Here is a 26,332-nt window from a genome sequence, read left to right as displayed (position 1 = left end):
TAAATACACCAGGGATAACAAGTGACACCTGGAGGGGATGGAGACAATAACAAGGACAAGTGAAACTGATCAGCGTGTAACGCACAGTATTTAGAAAAACGTTTTAGAAAAATATACACTGTATGTTGCACAGTGTCAGGTAAATAAGCCACTCAAATGTAATTCACTTCATATTCCCTCCTTCTATGTGTTGCAGATTTTTCCAAAACTGTAGCATGGAGGCAAGTATCATACGCAGCAGTGTTGAGAATGAAACCGGACAGCTCGTCGTCACTGCTAAGTTCACGGCCACAGCTTCGACACAGACATGACCACGGTGTAGGGATTTTGACTCCTGACTCGCCGGCATCCTTCTCCAACCATCACCTGTCTGCCCCCAGTCTGCTCAGCTCCCAGGAGGAATACAGTAGCCAAGGTCAGTCAGACCAACCCTAACCCTCAGTCTGTTCAGCTCCCAGGAGGAATACACTAGCAAGGTCAGACAGTCAGACAGACCTAAACCTCAGTCTGTTCAGCTCCCAGGAGGAATAGACTAGCAAGGTCAGACAGTCAGTCAGTCAGACAGACCTAACACTCAGTCTGCTCAACTCCCAGGAGGAATACAGTAGCCAACATCAGTCAGTCCCTTACGAAAAAAGATTGCGGTCAGAGTGCAATATAACTGCAGTACACTGTAATATAATTGTAGTCAGAGTGCAGTATAACTGCAGTATTCAAATACTGCATCCAAAACTACAGCCTTTTCTTACTGCAGTAATGTTGTAGTGGAGTGCAGTATAACTGCAGTTAAACTGCAGTACACTACAGTTATTCTGCCATTACTGTGCCCATAATACCACATTTGATTGCAGTTACTGTGCTTTCATCAGTTAGACCTGGCAGGGATACAATAGTTGTGGAATCTTCTAAATCAGAAAGATACCAGATCGTAAGGGTTTGCTTTGGAGAATTGCATTTGTTCCATTGTATTATACTATACTTTAGCCGCACCAAATCTATTTCTATAACTTTAACATAGTTTGATTGAGCTTTCCTGTCACAATGGAACCAATGGACTGGTCAAATCAAATGTATTTGTCACATGCTTGGTAAACAACAGGTGTAGACTAACAGTGAAATGCTTACAAGTCCAGGAAATACAACCCCTTCCCATCAGGAACTTTGGCAATCTAAATCAAATGCTAAAAGTTGTTTAATGATTTGAAATAATACATGAACCCGTCGAGGACCACTTTGAAAACAAGTGTTTTAATTAATGCATTTAAGCGCTATAGTCTGGTGCCCCAATGTACATGTTGTTGTATACTTCTGTTACCCAATTCATTTAAATTAAATTCACCTCTACAGGGTGAGAGTCAGATGTTACTACTACAGCTCTATTGGGGTGCTCCGTCCCTGTCTCTGCCTGCCCTTCAGACTGCATGGCCATGGATGCTTGGTTTGGCCCTTCAGACTGCATGGCCATGGATGCTTGGTTTGACCCTTCAGACTGCATGGCCATGGATGCTTGGTTTGGCCCTCCAGACTGCATGGCCATGGATGCTTGGTTTGACCCTTCAGACTGCATGGCCATGGATGCTTGGTTTGGCCCTTCAGACTGCATGGCCATGGATGTTTGGTTTGGCCCTTCAGACTGCATGGCCATGGATGCTTGGTTTGGCCCTCCAGACTGCATGGCCATGGATGCTTGGTTTGGCCCTTCAGACTGCATGGCCATGGATGCTTGGTTTGGCCCTTCAGACTGCCTGGCCATGGATGCTTGGTTTGGCCCTTCAGACTGCATGGCCATTGATGCTTGGTTTGGCCCTTCAGACTGCATGGCCATGGATGCTTGGTTTGGCCCTTCAGACTGCATGGCCATGGATGCTTGGTTTGGCCCTTCAGACTGCCTGGCCATGGATGCTTGGTTTGGACCTTCAGACTGCATGGCCATGGATGCTTGGTTTGAACCTGGGATGCATCCCGAATGGCATCCTGTTCCCTATATAGTGCACAAATTTGACAAATGCTCACTACTTTTTACCAGGGCTCTGGTCTAAAGGAGTACACTCAAAGGGGAATGGGGTGCCATTTCGGATGCATCCCCGGTCAGTCCGGAAATGAATCCCACCTATCCATCATAGGCTGTGGATAGTATGTAGTGACCCGGTTCCTGCCCTCTGTGAAATTGAGGGATCATGGCAATATCTGCCCCTCCCTGGACTCCCTGGACTCCCTGGACTCTTGTCACTGTAGGAAGAGAGAATATGGATTTGTCAAAAAGGGAAGTATTTATTTCCAGAAGCCTAGGAGCCAGGGAGGCACACTGTGACTGACCACAGCTGGAACTTTTCAGGGAAGTCAGGAACCAATATACACAGCCAGTTAGGAAAGCTGAGGCTAGCTTTTTCAAACAGAAATCCTGTTAATGCAAATTAATTACTTAAAAATCAAACAATGTGATTTTCTGGATTTTTGTTTTATATTCCGTCTCTCACAGTTGAAGTGTACCTATGATAACAATTACAGACCTCTACATGCTTTGTAAGTAGGAAAACCTGCAAAATCCTATCAAATACTTGTTCTCCCCACCATATATTTACGCTCAGTCTGTCGTCTTGATCGCTGTTGAAAAGTTTTTTTCTGTTGGAGAGTTTTCGTCCTCTCTCTCGCTCGCTCTCTCTCTCTCTCTCTCTCTGTGGTTCAGAGTGACATTCATTAGTTTCATTATAGAATGGATGTTTCGGCGGTTGTCGTTCTTCGCGTTCAATGACAGCGAATTCCTAGCTGCAGACTAGTAATTAATATCAAAGACTTGTTCTTATTCTGTCGGTATCGTTAGTCTGGCCATGGATGCTTGGTTTGGCCCTTCAGACTGCCTGGCCATGGATGCTTGGTTTGGACCTTCAGACTGCATGGCCATGGATGCTTGGTTTGAACCTGGGATGCATCCCGAATGGCATCCTGTTCCCTATATAGTGCACAAATTTGACAAATGCTCACTACTTTTTACCAGGGCTCTGGTCTAAAGGAGTACACTCAAAGGGGAATGGGGTGCCATTTCGGATGCATCCCCGGTCAGTCCGGAAATGAATCCCACCTATCCATCATAGGCTGTGGATAGTATGTAGTGACCCGGTTCCTGCCCTCTGTGAAATTGAGGGATCATGGCAATATCTGCCCCTCCCTGGACTCCCTGGACTCCCTGGACTCTTGTCACTGTAGGAAGAGAGAATATGGATTTGTCAAAAAGGGAAGTATTTATTTCCAGAAGCCTAGGAGCCAGGGAGGCACACTGTGACTGACCACAGCTGGAACAAACACATGGTTTCTACATTGGTCTGTGACTGACTACAGCTGGAACAAACACATGGTTTCTACATTGGTCTGTGACTGACCACAGCTGGAACAAACACATGGTTTCTACATTGGTCTGTGACTGACTACAGCTGGAACAAACACATGGTTTCTACATTGGTCTGTGACTGACTACAGCTGGAACAAACACATGGTTTCTATATTGGTCTGCGACTGACCACAGCTGGAACAAACACGTGGTTTCTATATTGGTCTGTGACTGACCACAGCTGGAACAAACACATGGTTTCTACATTGGTCTGTGACTGACTACAGCTGGAACAAACACATGGTTTCTATATTGGTCTGTGACTGACTACAGCTGGAACAAACACATGGTTTCCATATTGGTCTGTGACTGACTATAGCTGGAACAAACACGTGGTTTCTATATTGGTCTGTGACTGACTACAGCTGGAACAAACACATGGTTTCTATATTGGTCTGTGACTGACTATAGCTGGAACAAACACATGGTTTCTATATTGGTCTGTGACTGACTATAGCTGGAACAAACACATGGTTTCTATATTGGTCTGTGACTGACCATAGCTGGAACAAACACATGGTTTCTATATTGGTCTGTGACTGACCACAGCTGGAACAAACACATGGTTTCTATATTGGTCTGTGACTGACCACAGCTGGAACAAACACATGGTTTCTATATTGGTCTGTGACTGACCACAGCTGGAACAAACACATGGTTTCTATATTGGTCTGTGACTGACCACAGCTGGAACAAACACGTGGTTTCTATATTGGTCTGTGACTGACTACAGCTGGAACAAACACATGGTTTCTATATTGGTCTGTGACTGACCACAGCTGGAACAAACACATGGTTTCTATATTGGTCTGTGACTGACTATAGCTGGAACAAACACATGGTTTCTATATTGGTCTGTGACTGACTATAGCTGGAACAAACACATGGTTTCTATATTGGTCTGTGACTGACTACAGCTGGAACAAACACATGGTTTCTATATTGGTCAGCTCCATCCTGTCCCAGATATATCCATGTTTCTGGAGAAGATAAAGACATGTCAATCTACTAATATTTTAACATTTTCCTACAAGATAGAACTGCCAAAGGGGGCGGAGTTGCAACTACTGCAGAGAGAGTCTGCAGAGTTTTGTCATACTATCCAGGTCTGTGCCCAAACAATTCGAGCTTCTACTTTTAAAAATACACCTTTCCAGAAACAAGTCTCTCAACATTGCCACTTTCTATAGACCCGCTTCAGCTGTACCTTGGACACAATATGTGAATTGATTGCCCCCATCTATCTTCAGAGTTGATACTGTTAGGTGTTATGCTTAACACCCCGGCCATCCTACAATCCAAGCTAGATGCCCTCAATCTCACACAAATTATCAAGGAACCTACCAGGTACAACCCTAAATCCGTAACCATCTTAGATATCATCCTGACCAACTTGCCCTCTAAATACAACTCTGCTGTCTTCAACCAGTATCTCAGCGATCACTGCCTCTTTGCCTGCGTGTTTTCAACCAGGATCTCAGCTATCACTGCGTCATTGTCTCCTGCCTTCTAGGATACAGGCCCGGGTATTCTGGAAGGATATTGACCTCATCCCGTCAGTAGAGGATGGTTGCTCTTTAAAAGTGCTTTCCTCTCCATCTTAGACCTGCACAAGGTCTACAAAAATATAGAACTAAGAACAGATATAGCCTTTGGTTCACCCCAGACCTGACTGCCCTTGACCAGCACAAAAATATCCTGTAGCGTTCTGCATTAGCATCAAATAGCCCCCGTGATATGCAACTTTTCAGGGAAGTCAGGAACCAATATACACAGCCAGTTAGGAAAGCTGAGGCTAGCTTTTTCAAACAGAAATCCTGTTAATGCAAATTAATTACTTAAAAATCATACAATGTGATTTTCTGGATTTTTGTTTTATATTCCGTCTCTCACAGTTGAAGTGTACCTATGATAACAATTACAGACCTCTACATGCTTTGTAAGTAGGAAAACCTGCAAAATCCTATCAAATACTTGTTCTCCCCACCATATATTTACGTTCAGTCTGTCGTCTTGATCGCTGTTGAAAAGTTTTTTTCTGTTGGAGAGTTTTCGTCCTCTCTCTCGCTCGCTCTCTCTCTCTCTCTCTCTCTGTGGTTCAGAGTGACATTCATTAGTTTCATTATAGAATGGATGTTTCGGCGGTTGTCGTTCTTCGCGTTCAATGACAGCGAATTCCTAGCTGCAGACTAGTAATTAATATCAAAGACTTGTTCTTATTCTGTCGGTATCGTTAGTCTAAGAGTTTAACCACGTGGTATGGTTAAAACATTCAGCAATGGTCTGCTACCTTTGTACTGGTCTTCTGAGAATTTGGGTTTTATTCGGAATTGCAGAAAAGGGCTGTGCCAGGATGCCTGACCCTAACTGGGCTCATGGGCGGTCCTCTGATTTAGTTTAACTCAAAAGGAAATTGGAGTTTCATTTATCTTATACAACAATTAGATGTAAACCTCATATCTGAGGCTATTATATAAACAGTGTTATGGTAATGTGGCCACACCGTCTCCCATGAGCTTCCCCAAGTTGTAACAAACGGACCAGTTCGTAGCTGGATTCTTCACCAATCTTTTATACCTTCTCCGGAACGTAAACATTGTTCGAACCTCAAGTTCTGTGGGGTGGAAGAAATTCCTTTGTTCTCTATGAAAATTCACTCTACCTCTATACTGTGTGGCCATGAGGAGATCCTCTCCTCAGGAATTTACGACCTCTCTCTGACCACAGCAGCCTAGTTGAAGGAGGCAAGGTGGAGGCAGGGAGAGGGGGATGGGGCTTGCTGTACCCAAAGAGGGCAACGTCATGACAACACCATTCTGTATACATCTGGCTCTTCTTTGGACACTGTGTTAACAAACCTCGAAACGAGTTTCAATGCCATGCAACACTCCTTCTGTGGCCTCCAACTTCGTTTAAATGCTAGTTAAACTAAATGCATGCTCTTCAACCGATTGCTGCCCGCTCCTGCCCGTCCGACTAGCATCACTACTCTGGACGGTTCTGATTTAGAATATTTGGACAACTACAAATACCTAGGTGTCTGGTTAGACTGTAAACTCTCCTTCCAGACTCACATTAAGCATCTCCAATCGAAAATGTAATCTAGAATCGGCTTCCTATTTCCCAACAAAGCCTCCTTCACTCATGCTGCCAAACAAACAGTATGATGTGGGGTCAATGATCAGAGACTAGAGACAGTATGATGTGGAGTCAATGGCCAGAGATTAGAGACAGGATGATGTGGGGTCAATGACTAGAGACAGTATGATGTGGGGTCAATAACTAGCGACTAGAGACAGTATGATGTGGGGTCAATGACCAGAGACTAGACCCAGTATGACGTGGGGTCAATGACTAGAGACAGAATGATGTGGGGTCAATGACCAGAGACTAGAGACAGTATGATGTGGAGTCAATGACCAGAGACTAGAGACAGGATGATGTGGGGTCCATGACTAGAGACTAGAGACAGTATGATGTGGGGTCAATGACTAGAGACAGGATGATGTGGGATCCATGACCAGAGACTAGAGACTGCATGATGTGGGGTCAATGACCAGAGACTAGAGACAGGATGATGTGTGGTCAATGACTAGAGACAGGATGATATGGGGTCAATGACTAGAGATTAGAGACTGTATGATGTGGGGTCATTGACCAGAGACTAGAGACTATATGATGTGGGGTCAATGACTAGAGACTAGAGACAGTATGATGTGGGGTCAATGACTAGAGACAGTATGATGTGGGGTCAATGATCAGAGACTAGAGACAGTATGATGTGTGGTCAATGACTAGAGGCAGTATGATGTGGGGTCAATGACTAGAGACAGTATGATGTGGGGTCAATGACTAGAGACAGGATGATTTGGGGTCATTGACTATAGACAGGATGATGTGGGGTCAATGACTAGAGACAGTATGATGTGGGGTCCATGACTAGAGACTAGAGACAGGATGATGTGGGGTCAATGACTAGAGACAGTATGATGTTGGGTCAATGACCAGAGACTAGAGACAGGATGATTTGGGGTCAATGACCAGAGACTGGAGACATAAGGATGTGGGGTCAATGACTAGAGACAGGAAGATGTGGGGTCAATGACTAGAGACAGTATGATGTGGGGTCAATGACCAGAGAAGAGACAATATGATGTGGGGTCAATGACTAGAGACAGTATGATGTGGGGTCAATGACCAGAGACTAGAGACAGTATGATGCGGAGTCAATGGCCAGAGATTAGAGACAGGATGATGTGGGGTCAATGACTAGAGACAGTATGATGTGGGGTCAATGACTAGAGACAGTATGATGTGGGGTCAATGATCAGAGACTAGAGACAGTATGATGTGTGGTCAATGACTAGAGACAGTATGATGTGGGGTCAATGACTAGAGACAGGATGATTTGGGGTCAATGACTATAGACAGGATGATGTGGGGTCAATGACTAGAGACAGTATGATGTGGGGTCCATGACTAGAGACTAGAGACAGGATGATGTGGGGTCAATGACTAGAGACAGTATGATGTTGGGTCAATGACCAGAGACTAGAGACAGGATGATTTGGGGTCAATGACCAGAGACTGGAGACATAAGGATGTGGGGTCAATGACTAGAGACAGGAAGATGTGGGGTCAATGACTAGAGACAGTATGATGTGGGGTCAATGACCAGAGAAGAGACAATATGATGTGGGGTCAATGACTAGAGACAGTATGATGTGGGGTCAATGACCAGAGACTAGAGACAGTATGATGTGGAGTCAATGGCCAGAGATTAGAGACAGGATGATGTGGGGTCAATGACTAGAGACAGTATGATGTGGGGTCAATGACTAGAGACAGTATGATGTGGGGTCAATGACTAGAGACAGTATGATGTGGGGTCAATGACTAGAGACAGGATGATTTGGGGTCAATGACTATAGACAGGATGATGTGGGGTCAATGACTAGAGAGGATGATGTGGGGTCAATGACTAGAGACAGTATGATGTGGAGTCAATGACTAGAGACAGTATGATGTGGGATCCATGACTAGAGACAGGATGATGTGGGGTCAATGACTAGAGACAGCATGATGTGGGGTCAATGACCAGAGACAGTATGATGTGGGGTCAATGACCAGAGACTAGAGACAGTATGATGTGGGGTCAATGACTAGAGACAGTATGATGTGGGGTCAATGACCAGAGACTAGAGACAGGCTGATTTGGGGTCAATGACCAGAGACTGGAGACATAAGGATGTGGGGTCAATGACTAGAGACAGGAAGATGTGGGGTCAATGACTAGAGACTAGAGACAGTATGATGTGGGGTCAATGACCAGAGAAGAGACAATATGATGTGGGGTCAATGACTAGAGACTAGAGACAGTATGATGTGGGGTCAATGACTAGCGACTAGAGACAGTATGATGTGGGGTCAATGACCAGAGACTAGAGCCAGTATGACGTGAGTTCAATGACTAGAGACAGTATGATGTGGTGTCAATGACTAGAGACAGAATGCTGTGGGGTCAATGACCAGAGACAGTATGATGTGGAGTCAATGGCCAGAGACTAGAGACAGGATGATGTGGGGTCAATGACCAGAGAGTAGAGACAGTATGATGTGGGGTCCATGAGTAGAGACAGGATGATTTGGGATCCATGACCAGAGACTGGAGACATGAGGATGTGGGGTCAATGACTAGAGACAGGAAGATGTGGGGTCAATGACTAGAGACTAGAGACAGTATTATGTGGGGTCAATGACCAGAGAAGAGACAATATGATGTGGGGTCAATGACTAGAGACTAGAGACAGTATGATGTGGGGTCAATGACCAGAGAAGAGACAATATGATGTAGTGTTCGAACTCTAAAATCATCTGATGTAACTCTGAATTATGTAGTGTTGTAACTCCCTCTAAAATCATCTGATGTAACACTGAATTATGTAGTGTTGTAACTCCTTCTAAAATCATCTGATTTAACACTGAATTATGTAGTGTTGTAACTCCCTCTAAAATCATCTGATTTAACACTGAATTATGTAGTGTTGGTGTAACTCCTAAAACCATCAGACGTTTCAACCTTCTTCAACCTTCTTGACGTTTCAACCTTCTTCAACATGTGTATCTCCCTCAAACTCTTCTCTGTCTTCTCCGTGTTTTAGCGAGGGAAGAGTTTGGGCCAGTGTTTGTCCAGGAACCAGATGACGCCATCTTTCCGTTGCACTCTGAGGAGAAGAAAGTGATGATGAGCTGTGAAGCCAGAGGCAACCCTGCACCTGCATACAGGTATGACTCTGTCTCTAACCCTGTACCTGTATACAGGTATGTCTCTGTCTCTAACCCTGCACCTGCATACAGGTATGACTCTGTCTCTGTCTCTAACCCTGTACCTGTATTCAGGTATGACTCTGTCTCTAACCCTGTACCTGTGTACAGGTATGACTCTGTCTCTAACCCTGTACCTGTATACAGGTATGACTCTGTCTCTAACCCTGTACCTGTATACAGGTATGTCTCTGTCTCTAACCCTGCACCTGCATACAGGTATGACTCTGTCTCTGTCTCTAACCCTGTACCTGTAGACAGGTATATCTCTGTCTCTAACCCTGTACCTGTGTACAGGTATGTCTCTGTCTCTAGCCCTGCACCTGTATACAGGTATGACTCTGTCTCTGTCTCTAACCCTGTACCTGTAGACAGGTATGACTCTGTCTCTGTCTCTAACCCTGTACCTGTATACAGGTATGTCTCTGTCTCGAACCCTGCACCTGCATACAGGTATGACTCTGTCTCTGTCTCTAACCCTGTACCTGTAGACAGGTATATCTCTGTCTCTAACCCTGTACCTGTATAGGTATGTCTCTGTCTCTAACCCTGCACCTGCATACAGGTATGACTCTGTCTCTGTCTCTAACCCTGTACCTGTATACAGGTATGACTCTGTCTCTGTCTCTAACCCTGTACCTAGCATCCGTGTTTAGCACTAACTGATGTGTATTTAGTGCTTTGTCTAGGTAGCCGGAAAGTAGAGCATTGCAGTAGTCTTAACTAGAAGTGACTAAAGTATGGATACATTTTTCTGCATCATTTTTGGACAGAAAGTTTCAAAAAGTTTCAGATTTTTGCAATGTTACGTAGATGCAATAAAGCTGTCCTTTAAACATTCTTGATATGTTCGTCAAAAGAGAGATCAGGGTCCAGAGTAACGCTGAGGTCCTTCACAGTTTTATTTGAGACGACTGTACAACCATCAAGATTAATTGTCAGATCCAACAGAAGATCTCTTTGTTTCTTGGGACCTAGAACTAGCATCTCTTTTTTGTCAGAGTTTAAAAGTAAACCATTTGCCGCCATCCACTTCCTTATGTCTGAAACACAGGTTTCCAGGGAGGGAAATGTTTGTGCTTCACCATGTTTCATTAATGTACTGTTGTGTATCGTCCGCATAGCAGTGAAAGTTAACATTATGTTTTCGAATGACATCACCAATAGGTAAAATATATAGTGAAAACAATATTGGTCCTAAAACGGAACCTTGAGGAACACCGAAATGTACAGTTGACAAACCATCCACAGAGACAAACTGATATCTTTCCGACAGATAAGATCTAAACCAGGCCAGAACTTGTCAGTGTAGACCAATTTGGGTTTCCAATCTCTCCAAAAGAATGTGATGATCGATGGTGTCAAAAGCAGCTCTAAGTTCTAGGAGCACGAGGACAGATGCAGAGCCTCGGTCTGACGTCATTAGCATGTCATTTACCACCTTCACAAGTGCAGTCTCAGTGCTATGATTGGGTCTCAAACCAGACTGAAGCATTTCCTATACATTGTTTGTCTTCAGGACGGCAGTGAGTTGCTGCGCAACAGCTTAAAAAAAAGATTGATAACACCTATCATACTGCTATGGCTGACCCAGTAAACAGCCTATCATACTACTATGATAGCGGAACCCCTTGCCAACAACCAATGAAATTGCAGGGCGCCAAATACAAATCAACAGAAATCTCAGTATTTTACACCATTTTAAAGATACAATTCTCATTAATCCAGCCACAGTGTCTGATTTCAAAAATGCTTTACAGCGAAAGCTCCACAAACGATTATGTTAGGTTACCTCCAAGCCACAGAAAAACCCAGCCATTTTTCCAGCCAAAGAGAGGAGTCACAAAAAGCACAAATAGAGATAAAATGTATCACTAACCTTTGATGTGTTCATCAGATGACAGTCATAGGACTTCATGTTACACAATACAGGTATGTTTTGTTCGATAAAATACATATTTATATAAAAAATCTCATTTTACATTGGCGCATTTCGTTCAGTAGTTCTAAAACATGCAGTGATTGTGCAGAGAGCCACATGAATTCACAGAAATAATCATTATAAATGTTGATAAAAATTGCAGTGTTATGCATAGAACTTTAGATACACTTCTCCTTCATGCAACCGCTGTGTCAGATTTCAAAAAACGTTACGGAAAAAGCATAATCTGAGTACGGCGCTCACAGCCCAAACCAGCCAAAAGAAATATCCGCCATGTTGCGCAGTCAACATTAGTCAAAAATAGCATTATAAATATTCACTTGCCTTTGATGATCTTCATCAGAATGCACTCCCAGGAATTGGTGTTCCACAATATGTTTGTTTTGTTCGATAATGTCCATCATTTATGTCAAAATAGCTTATTTTGTTAGCGCATTTGGAAAACAAAACCAAACGCGCATTCAGGTCCAGTCGGACTAAAAGTTCAAAAAGTTATATTACAGGTCGAGGAAACTTGTCAAACTAAGTATAGAATCCATCTTTAGTGGAAACCTTAGGAAGGCAAAATAACCCATATCGCACTGTGTATTCGATAGGGGCTGAGATCAAAATCTACAAACCTCAGATTTCCCACATCCTGTTTGGATTTTGTCTCAGGTTTTTGCCTGCCATATAGGTTCTGTTATACTCACAGACATAATTCAAACAGTTTTAGAAACGTCCGAGTGTTTTTTATCCAATAGTAATAATATGCATATATTAGCATCTGGGACTGAGTAGGAGGCAGTTTACTCTGGGCACGCTATTCATCCAAAAGTGAAAATGCTGCCCCCTATCCTAAAGAAGTTCACTTCCGTCAACAGGTTTTTGTATTGTGGGAGATTAGGGCGTATTTCATAGTTCTCAACCAATGTCTGTTCACTTGGGTGTGGCCACTGAGTGAGCATAGTTTACTTTATGAAAACAATTATCTCATTTAGAAGCTAAAATTACATTTAATCTTTTCAAGAAGTTTCATATTTAAACATTTAAATTGCACAACAATTCAATGTGAATCTGATCTGAACTAGAATATGACTTTCCAATATAAAATGTATGTCGTCCTATCATCAGATTTAATGTCCCAAACACCAACTGATCTGACATCATATTCTTTAAGTACCAACGGACACTTTCAACTAGTTGGATTACAGAAATATAGTTTTTTACCCCCAACCTTTTTATGTTACCATACTCTCTCTATTTTAACAAAGGGCTTTCCAAGAGTTAATTTGTACTGTGGAGAGAAAAGGAGGAAAGGTATTTATGGGGGTCATAAACCTCCACCAACAGGGCAACATCATGACACAACCTATCATACTACTATGGCTGACCCTGTAAACAACCTGTCATACTTATATGGCTGACCCTGTAAACAACCTGTCATACTTATATGGCTGACCCTGTAAACAACCTGTCATACTACTATGGCTGACCCTGTAAACAACCTGTCATACTTATATGGCTGACCCTGTAAACAACCTGTCATACTACTATGGCTGACCCTGTAAACAACCTGTCATACGACTATGGCTGACCCTGTACAATAACACCTATCATACCACTATGACTGACCCTGTACAATAACACCTATCATACCACTATGACTGACCCTGTAAACATCCTGTCATACCACTATGACTGACCCTGTAAACAACCTGTCATACTACTATGGCTGACCCTATAAACAACCTGTCATACTACTATGGCTGACCCTGTAAAACAACACATTACACTGCACGTATCATGCTACTATGACTGACCCTGTAAACAACCTGTCATACTACTTTGACTGACCCTGTAAAACAACACATTACACTGCACATATCATGCTACTATGGCTGACCCTGTAAACAACCTGTCATACTACTATGGCTGACCCTGTAAACAACCTGTCATACTACTATGACTGAGACTGTAAAACAACACCTATCATATTACTATGACTGACCCTGTAAACAACCTGTCATGCTAATATGACTGACCCTGTAAAACAACACATTACACTGCACATATCATGCTACTATGACTGACCCTGTAAAACAACACATTACACTGCACGTATCATGCTACTATGACTGACCCTGTAAACAATCTATCATACTAATATGACTGACCCTGTAAAACACCTATCTGGTGGATGTGACAATAAACCCTTTTCCGTCTCTATTTGTTCATATTCATTCAAATCAAAACATCAGATTGTTTACCTTTTTGTGTAAAGACATTTATGTGATCTTTGTCTCTGCAGTTGGTTTATCAATGGAACAGAAGTGGATATTGAGGCAGTTTACCGTTACAGCTTGATCGACGGCAACTTGATAATAACCAATGCCAGCGAGACGGCAGACTATGGGAGATACCAGTGTAAGGCAGAGAACAGCTACGGGACGGTCCTGAGTCGGGATGCACTGCTACAGTTTACCTGTGAGTATCTCTCTCTGATCGCTCTCGGCTCTCTCTCCGACTTTCTCTCCGACCTTCTCTATGATCTCTCTCTGACCTCTCTTATCTCTCTCTGATCTCTCTCTTTCTCTCTCTCTCTCTCTCTCTCTGATTTCTCGCTGATCTCTCGCTGATCTCTCTCTGATATCTCTCTTATCCATCTCTGGTCTCTCACTAATCTCTCTCTCTGATCTCTCTCTGATCTCAAATTCAAATTCAGAATGGTTTATTGGCATTAAATACAATTTGTAGATATTGCCAAAGCAGTACAGTGGTACAGCATTTCAGTAAATACAGTACAATGCAATGAGGATAATGAAATCCAGTTCATTTCAGGAGTAATAATAATGGCAGTGTATAATCATGTATACAGGTACAACACTACTGCTGTAGTATTGTGGAATCTTAGATCTAATTAAATGAAACATATGTTTATAAAAAATTGTGAATTGCTAATAAATAAACAATAAAATATACATGGATGATGGTTCCACTATGTATGACTTGTTAGTTATATACAATGTTAATACTTCAGGGAATTAATGGTCACGGGATGTCCCTCTGACTAATACATATCTAGCAGTAATATTTGCGGTTTCTTCCTCTCCCACAATAGTTCCCAGCTTTATGTCATTGGTAAATGCACAGAAGTTGAGGATTGATTGAGATATTTTCTTGAAGAAAAATAATCTTAGTTGGTAGTATTTCTCACAGTAGAGGAGAAAGCACATTGTACCTCCCTGTGTCATGCGGTGACCACATAGACGCTCCTCTTCAGGCAGCCATCTCTATTATTATTTGATTTGATTTATTTTGGGTGGGTAGATCAGCTTTAATATTGCAGATAGATTGGCTCCCATCAATGTAATTGTCTGCTTAATTTTCATTCCCCCATATATATATATATATATATATATATATATATATATATATATATATATATATATATATATATATATATTTTAAATAAAATAAATAAATACATATATTTATTTATTTATTTAATAAATAAATAAAAATCTCTCCACTCTACAAAATGGACTCTTGGAAAGCCCTTTGTTAAAACATATATGTATATATATATATACAGCGCATTCGGAAAGTATTAAGGCCCCTTGACTTTTTCCACATTGTGTTACATTACAGCCTTATTCTAAAATGGATTAAATATTGTTTTGTCCTCATCAATCTACACATAATACCCCATAATGACAAATAAAAACGTTTTTATGTTTTATTTTAGCAAATGTATTAAAAATAAAAACAGATATCATTTTTACATAAGTATTCAGACCCTACACAGTACTTTGTTAAAGCACCTTTGGCAGTGATTACAGCCTCGGTCTTCTTGGGTATGATGCTGCAAGCTTGGCACACCTGTATGTGGGGAGTTTCTCCCTTCTCTGCAGATCCGCTCAAACTTTGTCAGGTTGGATGGGGAGTGTCGCTGCACAGTTATTTTCAGGTCTCTCCAGAGATGTTTGATCGGGTTGAAGTCCGGGCTCTGACTTGGCCAATTAAGGACATTCAGAGACTTGTCCCGAAGACACTCCTGTGTCGTCTTGGCTGTGTGCTTTGGGTCATTGTCCTGCTGGAAGGTGAACCTTTGCCCCAGTATGAGGTCCTGAGCTCTCTGGAACAGGTTTTCATCAATGATCTCTCTTTACTTTGCTCCGTTCATCTTTCTCTCAATCCTGACTAGTCTCCCAGTCCCTGCCGTTAAAAAACATCCCCACAGCATGATGCTGCCACCACCATGCTTCACCGCAGGGATGGTGCCAGATTTCCTCCAGGCCTCTTGCATTCAGGCCAAAGAATTCAATCTTGGTTTCATCAGACCAGAGAATCTTGTTTCTCATGGTCAGAGAGTCGTTTAGGTGCCTTTTGGCAAACTCCAAGCGGGCTGTCATGTTACTTTTACTGAGGAGGGGCTTCTGTCTGGCCACTCTACCATAAAGGCCTGATTGGTGGAGTGCTGCAGTCAAAGACACCAGTCACCCTAGTCATAGACTGTCCTCTCTGCTACCGCACAGCAAGCGGTACCGGAGGTCCAGGTCTGGGAGTAACAGGCTCCACCCCTAAGCCATAAGACTACTGAACAACTAATCAAATAGCCCCCCCCACCCACCCCCCCCCCACCCACAAATATGTGTATGTGATCAATAAAATGTGATTTGACCCCTGGACATTGACTCAGTACCGGTACCCCTGTATATATCCTTATGTTTGTGTACATTTCTTGTTACTTTTTCATTGATTCAATTTTTTTTTTTTACTTTAGTTTATAAACTAAATATTTTATTATCTCTATTTCTTGAACTGCATTGTTGGTTAGGGGCTTGCAAGTAAACATTCGGCACAAATGACAAATAAAATGTAATTTCATTTTCAGAGCATTAAAATCTCTACACAAAAGCACATTTCCCTCAGCTTGAAACTGGTTGGTCTCTCTTTGGAGATTATCATAAAACTGATCGTCACAGTAAAATGAATGTATGCTCTTCAACCAATTGCTGCCCGCACCCGCGCGCCCGACTAGCATCACTACTCTGGACGGGACTGACTTAGAATATGTGGACAATTACAAATACCTAGGTGTCTGGTTAGACTGTAAACTCTCCTTCCAGACTCACATTAGGCATCTCCAATCCAAAATTAAATCTAGAATTGGCTCCTTATTTCCCAACAAAGCCTCCTTCACTCATACTGCCAAACATACCTTCGTAAAACTGACTATCCTACCGATCCTTGACTTCGGCGATGTCATTTACAAAATAGCCTCCAACACTCTACTCAGCAAACTGGATGTAGTCTATCACAGTGCCATTCTACATTGTAGAATAATAGTAAGACATCACAACTATGAAATAACTCTGGTCTCCCGCATCGCGGTCTCCCGTGTGCCCTGCATCCCGGTCTCCCGCATCCCGGGCTCCCGTGTGCCCGGCATCCCGGTCTCCCGTGTGCCCTGCATCCCGGTCTCCCGCGTGCCCTGCATCCCGGTCTCCCGTGTGCCCTGCATCCCGGTCTCCCACGTGCCCTGCATCCCGGTCTCCCGCGTGCCCTGCATCCCGGTCTCCCGCGTGCCCTGCATCCCGATCTCCCGCGTGCCCTGCATCCCGGTCTCCCGCGTGCCCTGCATCCCGGTCTCCCGCGTGCCCTGCATCCCGGTCTCCCGCGTGCCTTGCATCCCGGTCTCCCGCGTTCCCTGCATCCCTGTCTCCCGCATCCCGGTCTCCCACATGCCCTACATCCCAGTCTCCCGCGTGCCCTGCATCCCGGTCTCCCGTGTGCCCTGCATCCCGGTCTCCCACGTGCCCTGCATCCCGGTCTCCCGCGTGCCCTGCATCCCGGTCTCCCGCGTGCCCTGCATCCCGGTCTCCTGCCTGCCCTGCATCCCGATCTCCCGCGTGCCCTGCATCCCGGTCTCCCGCGTGCCCTGCATCCCGGTCTCCCGCGTGCCCTGCATCCCGGTCTCCCGCGTGCCTTGCATCCCGGTCTCCCGCATCCCGGGCTCCCGTGTGCCCGGCATCCCGGTCTCCCGTGTGCCCTGCATCCCGGTCTCCCGCGTGCCCTGCATCCCGGTCTCCCGCGTGCCCTGCATCCCGGTCTCCCACGTGCCCTGCATCCCGGTCTCCCGCGTGCCCTGCATCCCGGTCTCCCGCGTGCCCTGCATCCCGATCTCCCGCGTGCCCTGCATCCCGGTCTCCCGCGTGCCCTGCATCCCGGTCTCCCGCGTGCCCTGCATCCCGGTCTCCCGCGTGCCTTGCATCCCGGTCTCCCGCGTGCCTTGCATCCCGGTCTCCCGCGTTCCCTGCATCCCTGTCTCCCGCATCCCGGTCTCCCACATGCCCTACATCCCAGTCTCCCGCGTGCCCTGCATCCCGGTCTCCCGTGTGCCCTGCATCCCGGTCTCCCACGTGCCCTGCATCCCGGTCTCCCGCGTGCCCTGCATCCCGGTCTCCCGCGTGCCCTGCATCCCGGTCTCCCGCGTGCCCTGCATCCCGATCTCCCGCGTGCCCTGCATCCCGGTCTCCCGCGTGCCCTGCATCCCGGTCTCCCGCGTGCCCTGCATCCCGGTCTCCCGCGTGCCCTGCATCCCGGTCTCCCGCGTGCCTTGCATCCCGGTCTCCCGCGTGCCTTGCATCCCGGTCTCCCGCGTGCCTTGCATCCCGGTCTCCCGCGTTCCCTGCATCCCTGTCTCCCGCATCCCGGCCTCCCACGTGCCCTACATCCCCGTCTCCCGCGTGCCCTGCATCCCTGTCTCCCGCATCCCGGTCTCCCGCGTGCCCTGCATCCCGGTCTCCCGCGTTCCCTGCATCCCTGTCTCCCGCATCCCGGTCTCCCACGTGCCCTACATCCCAGTCTCCCGCGTGCCCTGCATCCCTGTCTCCCGCATCCCGGTCTCCCGCGTGCCCTGCATCCCAGTCTCCCGCGTGCCCTGCATCCCTGTCTCCCGCATCCCGGTCTCCCGCGTGCCCTGCATCCCGGTCTCCCACGTGCCCTGCATCCCGGTCTTTACATGCCCTGCATCCCAGTCTCCCGCGTGCCCTGCATCCCTGTCTCCCGCATCCCGGGCTCACGCGTGCCCTACATCTCGGGCTCACGCGTGCCCTACATCCCGGGCTCACGCGTGCCCTACATCCCGGGCTCCCGGGTGCCGTGCATCCCGGGCTCCCGCGTGCCCTGCATCCCGGTCTCCCGCGTGCCCTGCATCCCGGTCTCCCACGTGCCCTGCATCCCGGTCTCCCACGTGCCCTGCATCCCGTTCTCCCACGTGCCCTGCATCCCGGTCTCCCGCGTGCCCTGCATCCCTGTCTCCCGCATGCCCTGCATCCCTGTCTCCCGGTCTACTATGTGCCCTGCATCCCGGTCTCCCACGTGCCCTGCATCCCGGTCTCCCACGTGCCCTGCATCCCGGTCTCCCACGTGCCCTGCATCCCGGTCTCCCACGTGCCCTGCATCCCTGTCTCCCGCATGCCCTGCATCCCTGTCTCCCGCATCCCGGTCTCCCGCGTGCCCTGCATCCCAGTCTCCCACATGCCCTGCATCCGTGTCTCCCGCATGCCCTGCATCCCTGTCTCCCGCATCCCGGTCTCCCACGTGCCCTGCATCCCGGTCTACTATGTGCCCTGCATCCCTGTCTCCCGCGTGCCCTGCATGCCGGTCTCCCACGTGCCCTGCATCCCGGTCTCCCACGTGCCCTGCATCCCTGTCTCCCACGTGCACTGCATCCCGGTCTCCCACGTACCCTGCATCCCGGTCTCCCACGTGCCCTTCTTCCCTGTCTCCCGCATCCCGGTCTCCCACGTGCCCTGCATCCCGGTCTACTATGTGCCCTGCATCCCGGTCTCCTGCATTCCCTGCATCCCAGTCTCCTGCATTCCCTGCATCCCGGTCTCCCGCGTGCCCTGCATCCTGGTCTCCCGCATCCCGGTCTCCCACGTACCCTGCATCCCGGTCTCCCGCGTGCCCTGCATCCCAGTCTCCTGCTTTCCCTTCATGCCAGTCTCCCGAAATCCCTGCATCCCGGACTCCCGCATTCCCTTCATCCCGGTCTCCCATGTGCCCTTCATCCCGGTCTCCCGCATTCCCTTCATCCCGGTGTCCCTCATTCCCTGCATCCCGGTTTCCCGCATTCTCTGCATCCCGGACTCCCGCGTGCCCTGCATTCTGTTGTGCAGACATGGCCTGCTCTCCCTTGCTTCTCAAAGATGCCCTCTGGTGGTCGAGCTAGCAATAACTTGCAGTAACAGAGAAAATAGCTGACAATTAAATGACGTGCCACAGAATGCTGCAGCAACCCGCTAGGTGTGCCGTAGTATGACGCAACTTTTAAATGAGGAACCACTGTAGGCTAGTAATGTAACAATTTTATTTGTATTTACAGATGGCATATAAGTTAGATGTTAAAAGACACCAAAAAAAAGATTAATGTTGTGACTTGTGAAGACATATGCCTAGTTTCCTGAATCAGGTCACATATGCTGAGCACTTGTTGGCTACTTTTCCTTGACTCAGCTGTCCAACATCCCAAACCAACTCAATTTGATTGAGGTCGGTGGATTGTGGAGGCCAGGTCATCTGATGCAGCACTCCATCACTCTCCTTCTTGGTAAAAATAGCCCTTACACTGCCTGGAGGTGTGTTGGGTCATTGTCCTGTTGGAAAATAAATTATCGTCCCTCTAAGCCCAAATCAGATGGATGGTGCTTCACTGCAGAATACGGTGGTAGCCGTGCTGGTTAAGTGTGCCTTGAATTCTAAGTAAATTACAGACAGTGTCACCAGCAAAGCACCCCCCCCACGCAATAACACCCCCTTCTCCATGCTTTACGGTGGGAAATACACATGCAGAGATCATCCATTCACCCACACCGCTTCTCACAAAGACACGGCAGTTGGAACCAAAAATCTCCAACTTTGACTCCAGACCAAAGGACACATTTCCACCAGTCTAATGTCCATTGCTCATGTTTCTTGGCTCAAACAAGTCTCTTCTTCTTATTGGTGTCCTTTAGTAGTGGTTTCTTTTTAGCAATTCTACCATGAAGGCCTGATTCATGCAGTCTCCTCTGAACAGTTGATGTTGAGATGTGTCTGTTGAACTCTGTGAAGCATTTATTTGGGCTGCAATTCCTGAGGCTCGTAACTCTAATGAACTTATCCTCTGCAGCAGAGGTAACTCTGGGTCTTCCATTCCTGTAGCGGTCCTCATGAGAGCCAGTTTCATCGTAACACTTGTTGGTTTTTGCGATTGCCCTTGAAGAAATGTTCAATGTTCTTGAAATGTTGCTTATTGACCTTCATGTCTTAAAGTAAGGATGGACTGTCGTTCCTCTTTGCTTATTTGAGCTGTTCTTGCCATAATATGGACTTTATCTTTTACCAAATAGGGCTGTCTTCTGTATACCAACCCTACCTTGTCACAACACAACTGATTGGCTCAAACACATTAAGAAGGAAAGAAATTCCACAAATGAACTTTTAACAAGGCACACCTGTAAATTGAAATGTATTCCAGGTGACAACTTCATGAAACTGGTTGGTGTGTGTGTGTGTGAGGTGGGGGGGGGGGGGGGGGTGAAAGAGAGGGGGGGTGGAGAATATGTGTGTGTGTGTGTGTGTGTGTGCGTGTAGGGGGGTGCGGGTGTGAGTTTTCCTGCAGTAGATGTGACTGAGGATATACAGTATGGTGTGTTGTATTATGTGTGTGGTTGATGAACCCCCACAATACTTAGACTAAGAGCAACAACCACGACCAACACAAGAGGACATGTTGTGCTGTGTGTGTTTCAACTAAAAACATTCTTCAGTAGCAAGAAAGAGAAATTATAGAAATAGACAACAAGAAAAATGCAACATATGTGACAAGTGTTGATCTAATCTCTCTCTCTCCCTCTCCCCCTCCCCTCCCTCTCCCTCTCCCTCTCCCTCTCTCTCCTCTCTCTCAATTCAATTCAATTCAACTGAAGGACTTTATTGGCATGGAAACCATATGTTTACATTGCCAAGCAAGTGAAATAGATAATAAACAAAACTGAAATAAATGTACAATAAACATTCAACTCACAAAAGTTCCAAAATAATAAAGACATTTGAAATGTCATATTATGTCGTTATACAGCGTTGTAACAATGTGCAAATAGTGAAAGTACAAAAGGGAAAATGAAAAAAACTGTTCACAAATCTTGCTGCTGTGATGTCACACTGTGGTATTTCACCCAGTAGAAATGGGAGTTTATCAAAATTGGTTTTGTTTTCAAATTCCTTGTGGATCTGTGTAATCTGAGGGAAATATGTGTCTCTAATATGGTCATACATTTGGCATGAGGTTAGGAAGTGCAGCTTAGTTTCCACCTCATGTTGTGCCATCACAGTGGTCAGGTTTTCTGCCATTCTGTATTCTGTACTCTCTGTTTAGGGCCAAGTAGAATTCTAGTTTGCTCTGTTTATTGTTAATTCTTTCCAATGTGTCAAGTAATAATCTTTTAGTTTTCTCATGATTTGGTTTGGTCTAATTGTGTTTCTGTCCTGGGGCTCTGTGGGGTGTGTTTCTGTTTGTGACCAGAGCCCCAGAACCAGCTTGCTTAGGGGACTCTTCAGGTTCATCTCTCTGTAGGTGATGGCTTTGTTTTGGAAGGTTTGGGAATCATTTATTTTTAGGAGTTGTAGAATTTAACTGCTCTTTTCTGGATTTTGATAATTAGCTGGTATCGGACTAATTCTGCTCTGCATGCATTATTTGGTGTTTTATGTTGTACACAGAGGATATTTTTGCAGAATTCTGCATGCAGTCTCAATTTGGTGTTTGCCCCATTTTGTGAATTTTTGGTTGGTGAGCGGGCCCTTTACCTCACAACCATAAAGGGCAATGGGTTCTACAACTGATTCAAGTATTTTTAGCCAGATCCTATTTGGTATTTCAAATTGTATGTTCCTTTTGATGTTGTAGAAGGCCCTTCTGGCCTTAGCCCTAGGACCATGCCCCAGGACTACCTGACATGATGACTCATTGCTGTCCCCAGTCCACCTGGCCGTGCTGCTGCTCCAGTTTCAACTGTTCTGCCTTATTATTATTTGACCATGCTGGTCATTTATGAATATTTGAACATCTTGGCCATGTTCTGTTATAATCTCCACCCGGCACAGCCAGAAGAGGACTGGCCACCCCACATAGCCTGGTTCCTCTCTAGGTTTCTTCCTAGGTTTTGGCCTTTCTAGGGAGTTTTTCCTAGCCACCGTGCTTCTACACCTGCATTGCTTGCTGTTTGGGGTTTTAGGCTGGGTTTCTGTACAGCACTTTGAGATATCAGCTGATGTACGAAGGGCTATATAAATAAATTTGATTTGATTTAGATTTATATCTCAGATCGTTCACAGCTTTGTGGAAGCTAAGTCTTCTGATCGCTCTCTGATCCCTCTCTAATCCATATCTGATCTCTCTCTGATCCCTCTCTGATCAATATCTCTCTGATCTCTGTCTGATCTCTCTCTGAACGCTCCCTTATCTCTCTCTTTGATATCTCTCTGATCCCTGTCTCTGATCTTGCTCTTATGTAGCTCTGGTCTCCCTCTCTCTCGCTCCAATCTCTCTCTGATTCATATCTGATCTCTCTCTCTGATCTCTATCCCTGATATCTCTCTAATCTAGCTAGCTTCCGGCGCCGACAGAGATGGCCGCCTCGCTTCGCGTTCCTAGGAAACTATGCAGTGTTTTGTTTTTTTACGTGTTATTTCTTACATTAGTACCCCAGGTCATCTTAGGTTTCATTACATACAGTCGAGAAGAACTACTGAATATAAGATCAGTGTCAACTCACCATCAGTATGACCAAGAATATGTTTTTCGCGATGCGGATCCTGTGTTCTGCCTTTCACCCAGGACAACGGAATGGATCCCATGCAGCGACCCAAAAAAACGACTCAGAAAAAGAGGGAAACGAGGCGGTCTTTTGGTCAGACTCCGGAGACGGGCACATCGTGCACCACTCCCTAGCATTCTTCTCGCCAATGTCCAGTCTCTTGACAACAAGGTTGATGAAATCCGAGCAAGGGTAGCATTCCAGAGGGACATCAGAGACTGTAACGTTCTTTGCTTCACGGAAACATGGCTCACTGGAGAGACGCTATCGGCGGCGGTGCAGCCAGCGGGTTTCTCCACGCATCGCGCCGACAGAAACAAACATCTTTCTGGTAAGAAGAGGGGCGGGGGCGTATGCCTTATGGCTAACGAGACATGGTGTGATGAAAGAAACATACAGGAACTCAAATCCTTCTGTTCACCTGATTTAGAATTACTCACAATCAAATGTAGACCGCATTATCTACCAAGAGAATTCTCTTCGATTATAATCACAGCCGTATATATCCCCCCCCACAAGCAGACACATCGATGGCTCTGAACGAACTTTATTTGACTCTTTGCAAACTGGAATCCATTTATCCGGAGGCTGCATTCATTGTAGCTGGGGATTTTAACAAAGCTAATCTGAAAACAAGACTCCCTAAATTTTATCAGCATATCGATTGCGCAACCAGGGGTGGAAAAACCTTGGATCATTGTTACTCTAACTTCCGCGACGCATATAAGGCCCTGCCCCGCCCTCCTTTCAGAAAAGCTGACCACGACTCCATTTTGTTGATCCCTGCCTACAGACAGAAACTAAACAAGAGGCTCCCACGCTGAGGTCTGTCCAACGCTGGTCCGACCAAGCTGACTCCACACTCCAAGACTGCTTCCATCACGTGGACTGGGACATGTTTTGTATTGCGTCAGATAACAATATTGACAAATACGCTGATTCGGTGTGCGAGTTCATTAGAACGTGCGTTGAAGATGTCGTTCCCATAGCAACGATTAAAAAATTCCCTAACCAGAAATGGTTAGCAGCATTCGCGTGAAACTGAAAGCGCGAACCACTGCTTTTAATCAGGGCAAGGTGACTGGTAACATGACCGAATACAAACAGTGCAGCTATTCCCTCCGCAAGGCTATCAAACAAGCTAAGCGTCAGTACAGAGACAAAGTAGAATCTCAATTCAACGGCTCAGACACAAGAGGCATGTGGCAGGGTCTACAGTCAATCACGGACTACAAGAAGAAATCCAGCCCAGTCACGGACCAGGATGTCCTGCTCCCAGGCAGACTAAATAACTTTTTTGCCCGCTTTGAGGTCAATACAGTGCCACTGACACGGCCTGCAACGAAAACATGCGGACTCTCCTTCACTGCAGCCGAGGTGAGTAAGACATTTAAACGTGTTAACCCTCGCAAGGCTGCAGGCCCAGACGGCATCCCCAGCCGCGCCCTCAGAGCATGCGCAGACCAGCTGGCCGGTGTGTTTACGGACATATTCAATCAATCCCTATACCAGTCTGCTGTTCCCACATGCTTCAAGAGGGCCACCATTGTTCCTGTTCCCAAGAAAGCTAAGGTAACTGAGCTAAACGACTACCGCCCCGTAGCACTCACTTCTGTCATCATGAAGTGCTTTGAGAGACTAGTCAAGGACCATATCACCTCCACCCTACCCGACACCCTAGACCCACTCCAATTTGCTTACCGCCCAAATAGGTCCACAGACGATGCAATCTCAACCACACTGCACACTGCCCTAACCCATCTGGACAAGAGGAATACCTATGTGAGAATGCTGTTCATCGACTACAGCTCGGCATTCAACACCATAGCACGCTCCAAGCTCGTCATCAAGCTCGAGACCCTGGGTCTCGACCCCGCCCTGTGCAACTGGGTAATGGACTTCCTGATGGGCCGCCCCCAGGTGGTGAGGGTAGGCAACAACATCTCCACCCCGCTGATCCCAAACACTGGGGCCCCACAAGGGTGCGTTCTGAGCCCTCTCCTGTACTCCCTGTTCACCCACGACTGCGTGGCCACGCACGCCTCCAACTCAATCATCAAGTTTGCGGATGACACAACAGTGGTAGGCTTGATTACCAACAACAACGAGACGGCCTACAGGGAGGAGGTGAGGGCCCTCGGAGTGTGGTGTCAGGAAAATAACCTCACACTCAACGTCAACAAAACTAAGGAGATGATTGTGGACTTCAGGAAACAGCAGAGGGAACACCCCCTATCCACATCGATGGAACAGTAGTGGAGAGGGTAGTAAGTTTTAAGTTCCTCGGCATACACATCACAGACAAACTGAATTGGTCCACTCACACAGACAGCATCGTGAAGAAGGCCCAGCAGCGCCTCTTCAACCTCAGGAGGCTGAAGAAATTCGGCTGCCTGTTCACCCCGCTATCATCCAGAAGGCGAGGTCAGTACAGGTGCATCAAAGCTGGGACCGAGAGACTGAAAAACAGCTTCTATCTCAAGGCCATCAGACTGTTAAACAGCCACCACTAACATTGGGTGGCTGCTGCCAACACACTGGCACTGACACTGACTCAACTCCAGCCACTTTAATAATGGGAATTGATGGGAAATGATGTAAATATATCACTAGCCACTTTAAACAATGCTACCTTATATAATGTTACTTACCCTACATTATTCATCTCATATGCATACGTATATACTGTACTCTATATCATCGACTGCATCCTTATGTAATACATGTATCACTAGCCACTTTAACTATGCCACTTTGTTTACATACTCACCTCATGTATATACTGTACTCGATACCATCTACTGTATCCTGCCTATGCTGCTCTGTACCATC

The 26,332-nt window shown here is 46.1% G+C and overlaps 1 protein-coding gene across 1 annotated transcript in view; it reads left to right on the top strand.

Annotated features, from left to right (window-relative positions):
• The first annotated feature begins 234 nt into the window (after nt 1–234).
• Nucleotides 235–26,332, top strand: part of LOC139382346 (contactin-5-like) — a 313,518-nt gene continuing 287,420 nt past the window's right edge. Inside the window, exons 1-3 of the mRNA XM_071126317.1 lie at nt 235–415; nt 9,547–9,670; nt 13,942–14,117. Coding sequence (XP_070982418.1) covers nt 250–415; nt 9,547–9,670; nt 13,942–14,117 — 466 coding nt within the window. The 5' untranslated portion in view covers nt 235–249. The remainder of the gene's footprint in view (nt 416–9,546; nt 9,671–13,941; nt 14,118–26,332) is intronic.

Source organism: Oncorhynchus clarkii, chromosome 24 (assembly GCF_045791955.1).
Source record: "Oncorhynchus clarkii lewisi isolate Uvic-CL-2024 chromosome 24, UVic_Ocla_1.0, whole genome shotgun sequence".
NCBI classification, from domain to species: domain Eukaryota; kingdom Metazoa; phylum Chordata; class Actinopteri; order Salmoniformes; family Salmonidae; genus Oncorhynchus; species Oncorhynchus clarkii.
This window is presented reverse-complemented; position numbering and strand designations above follow the sequence as displayed.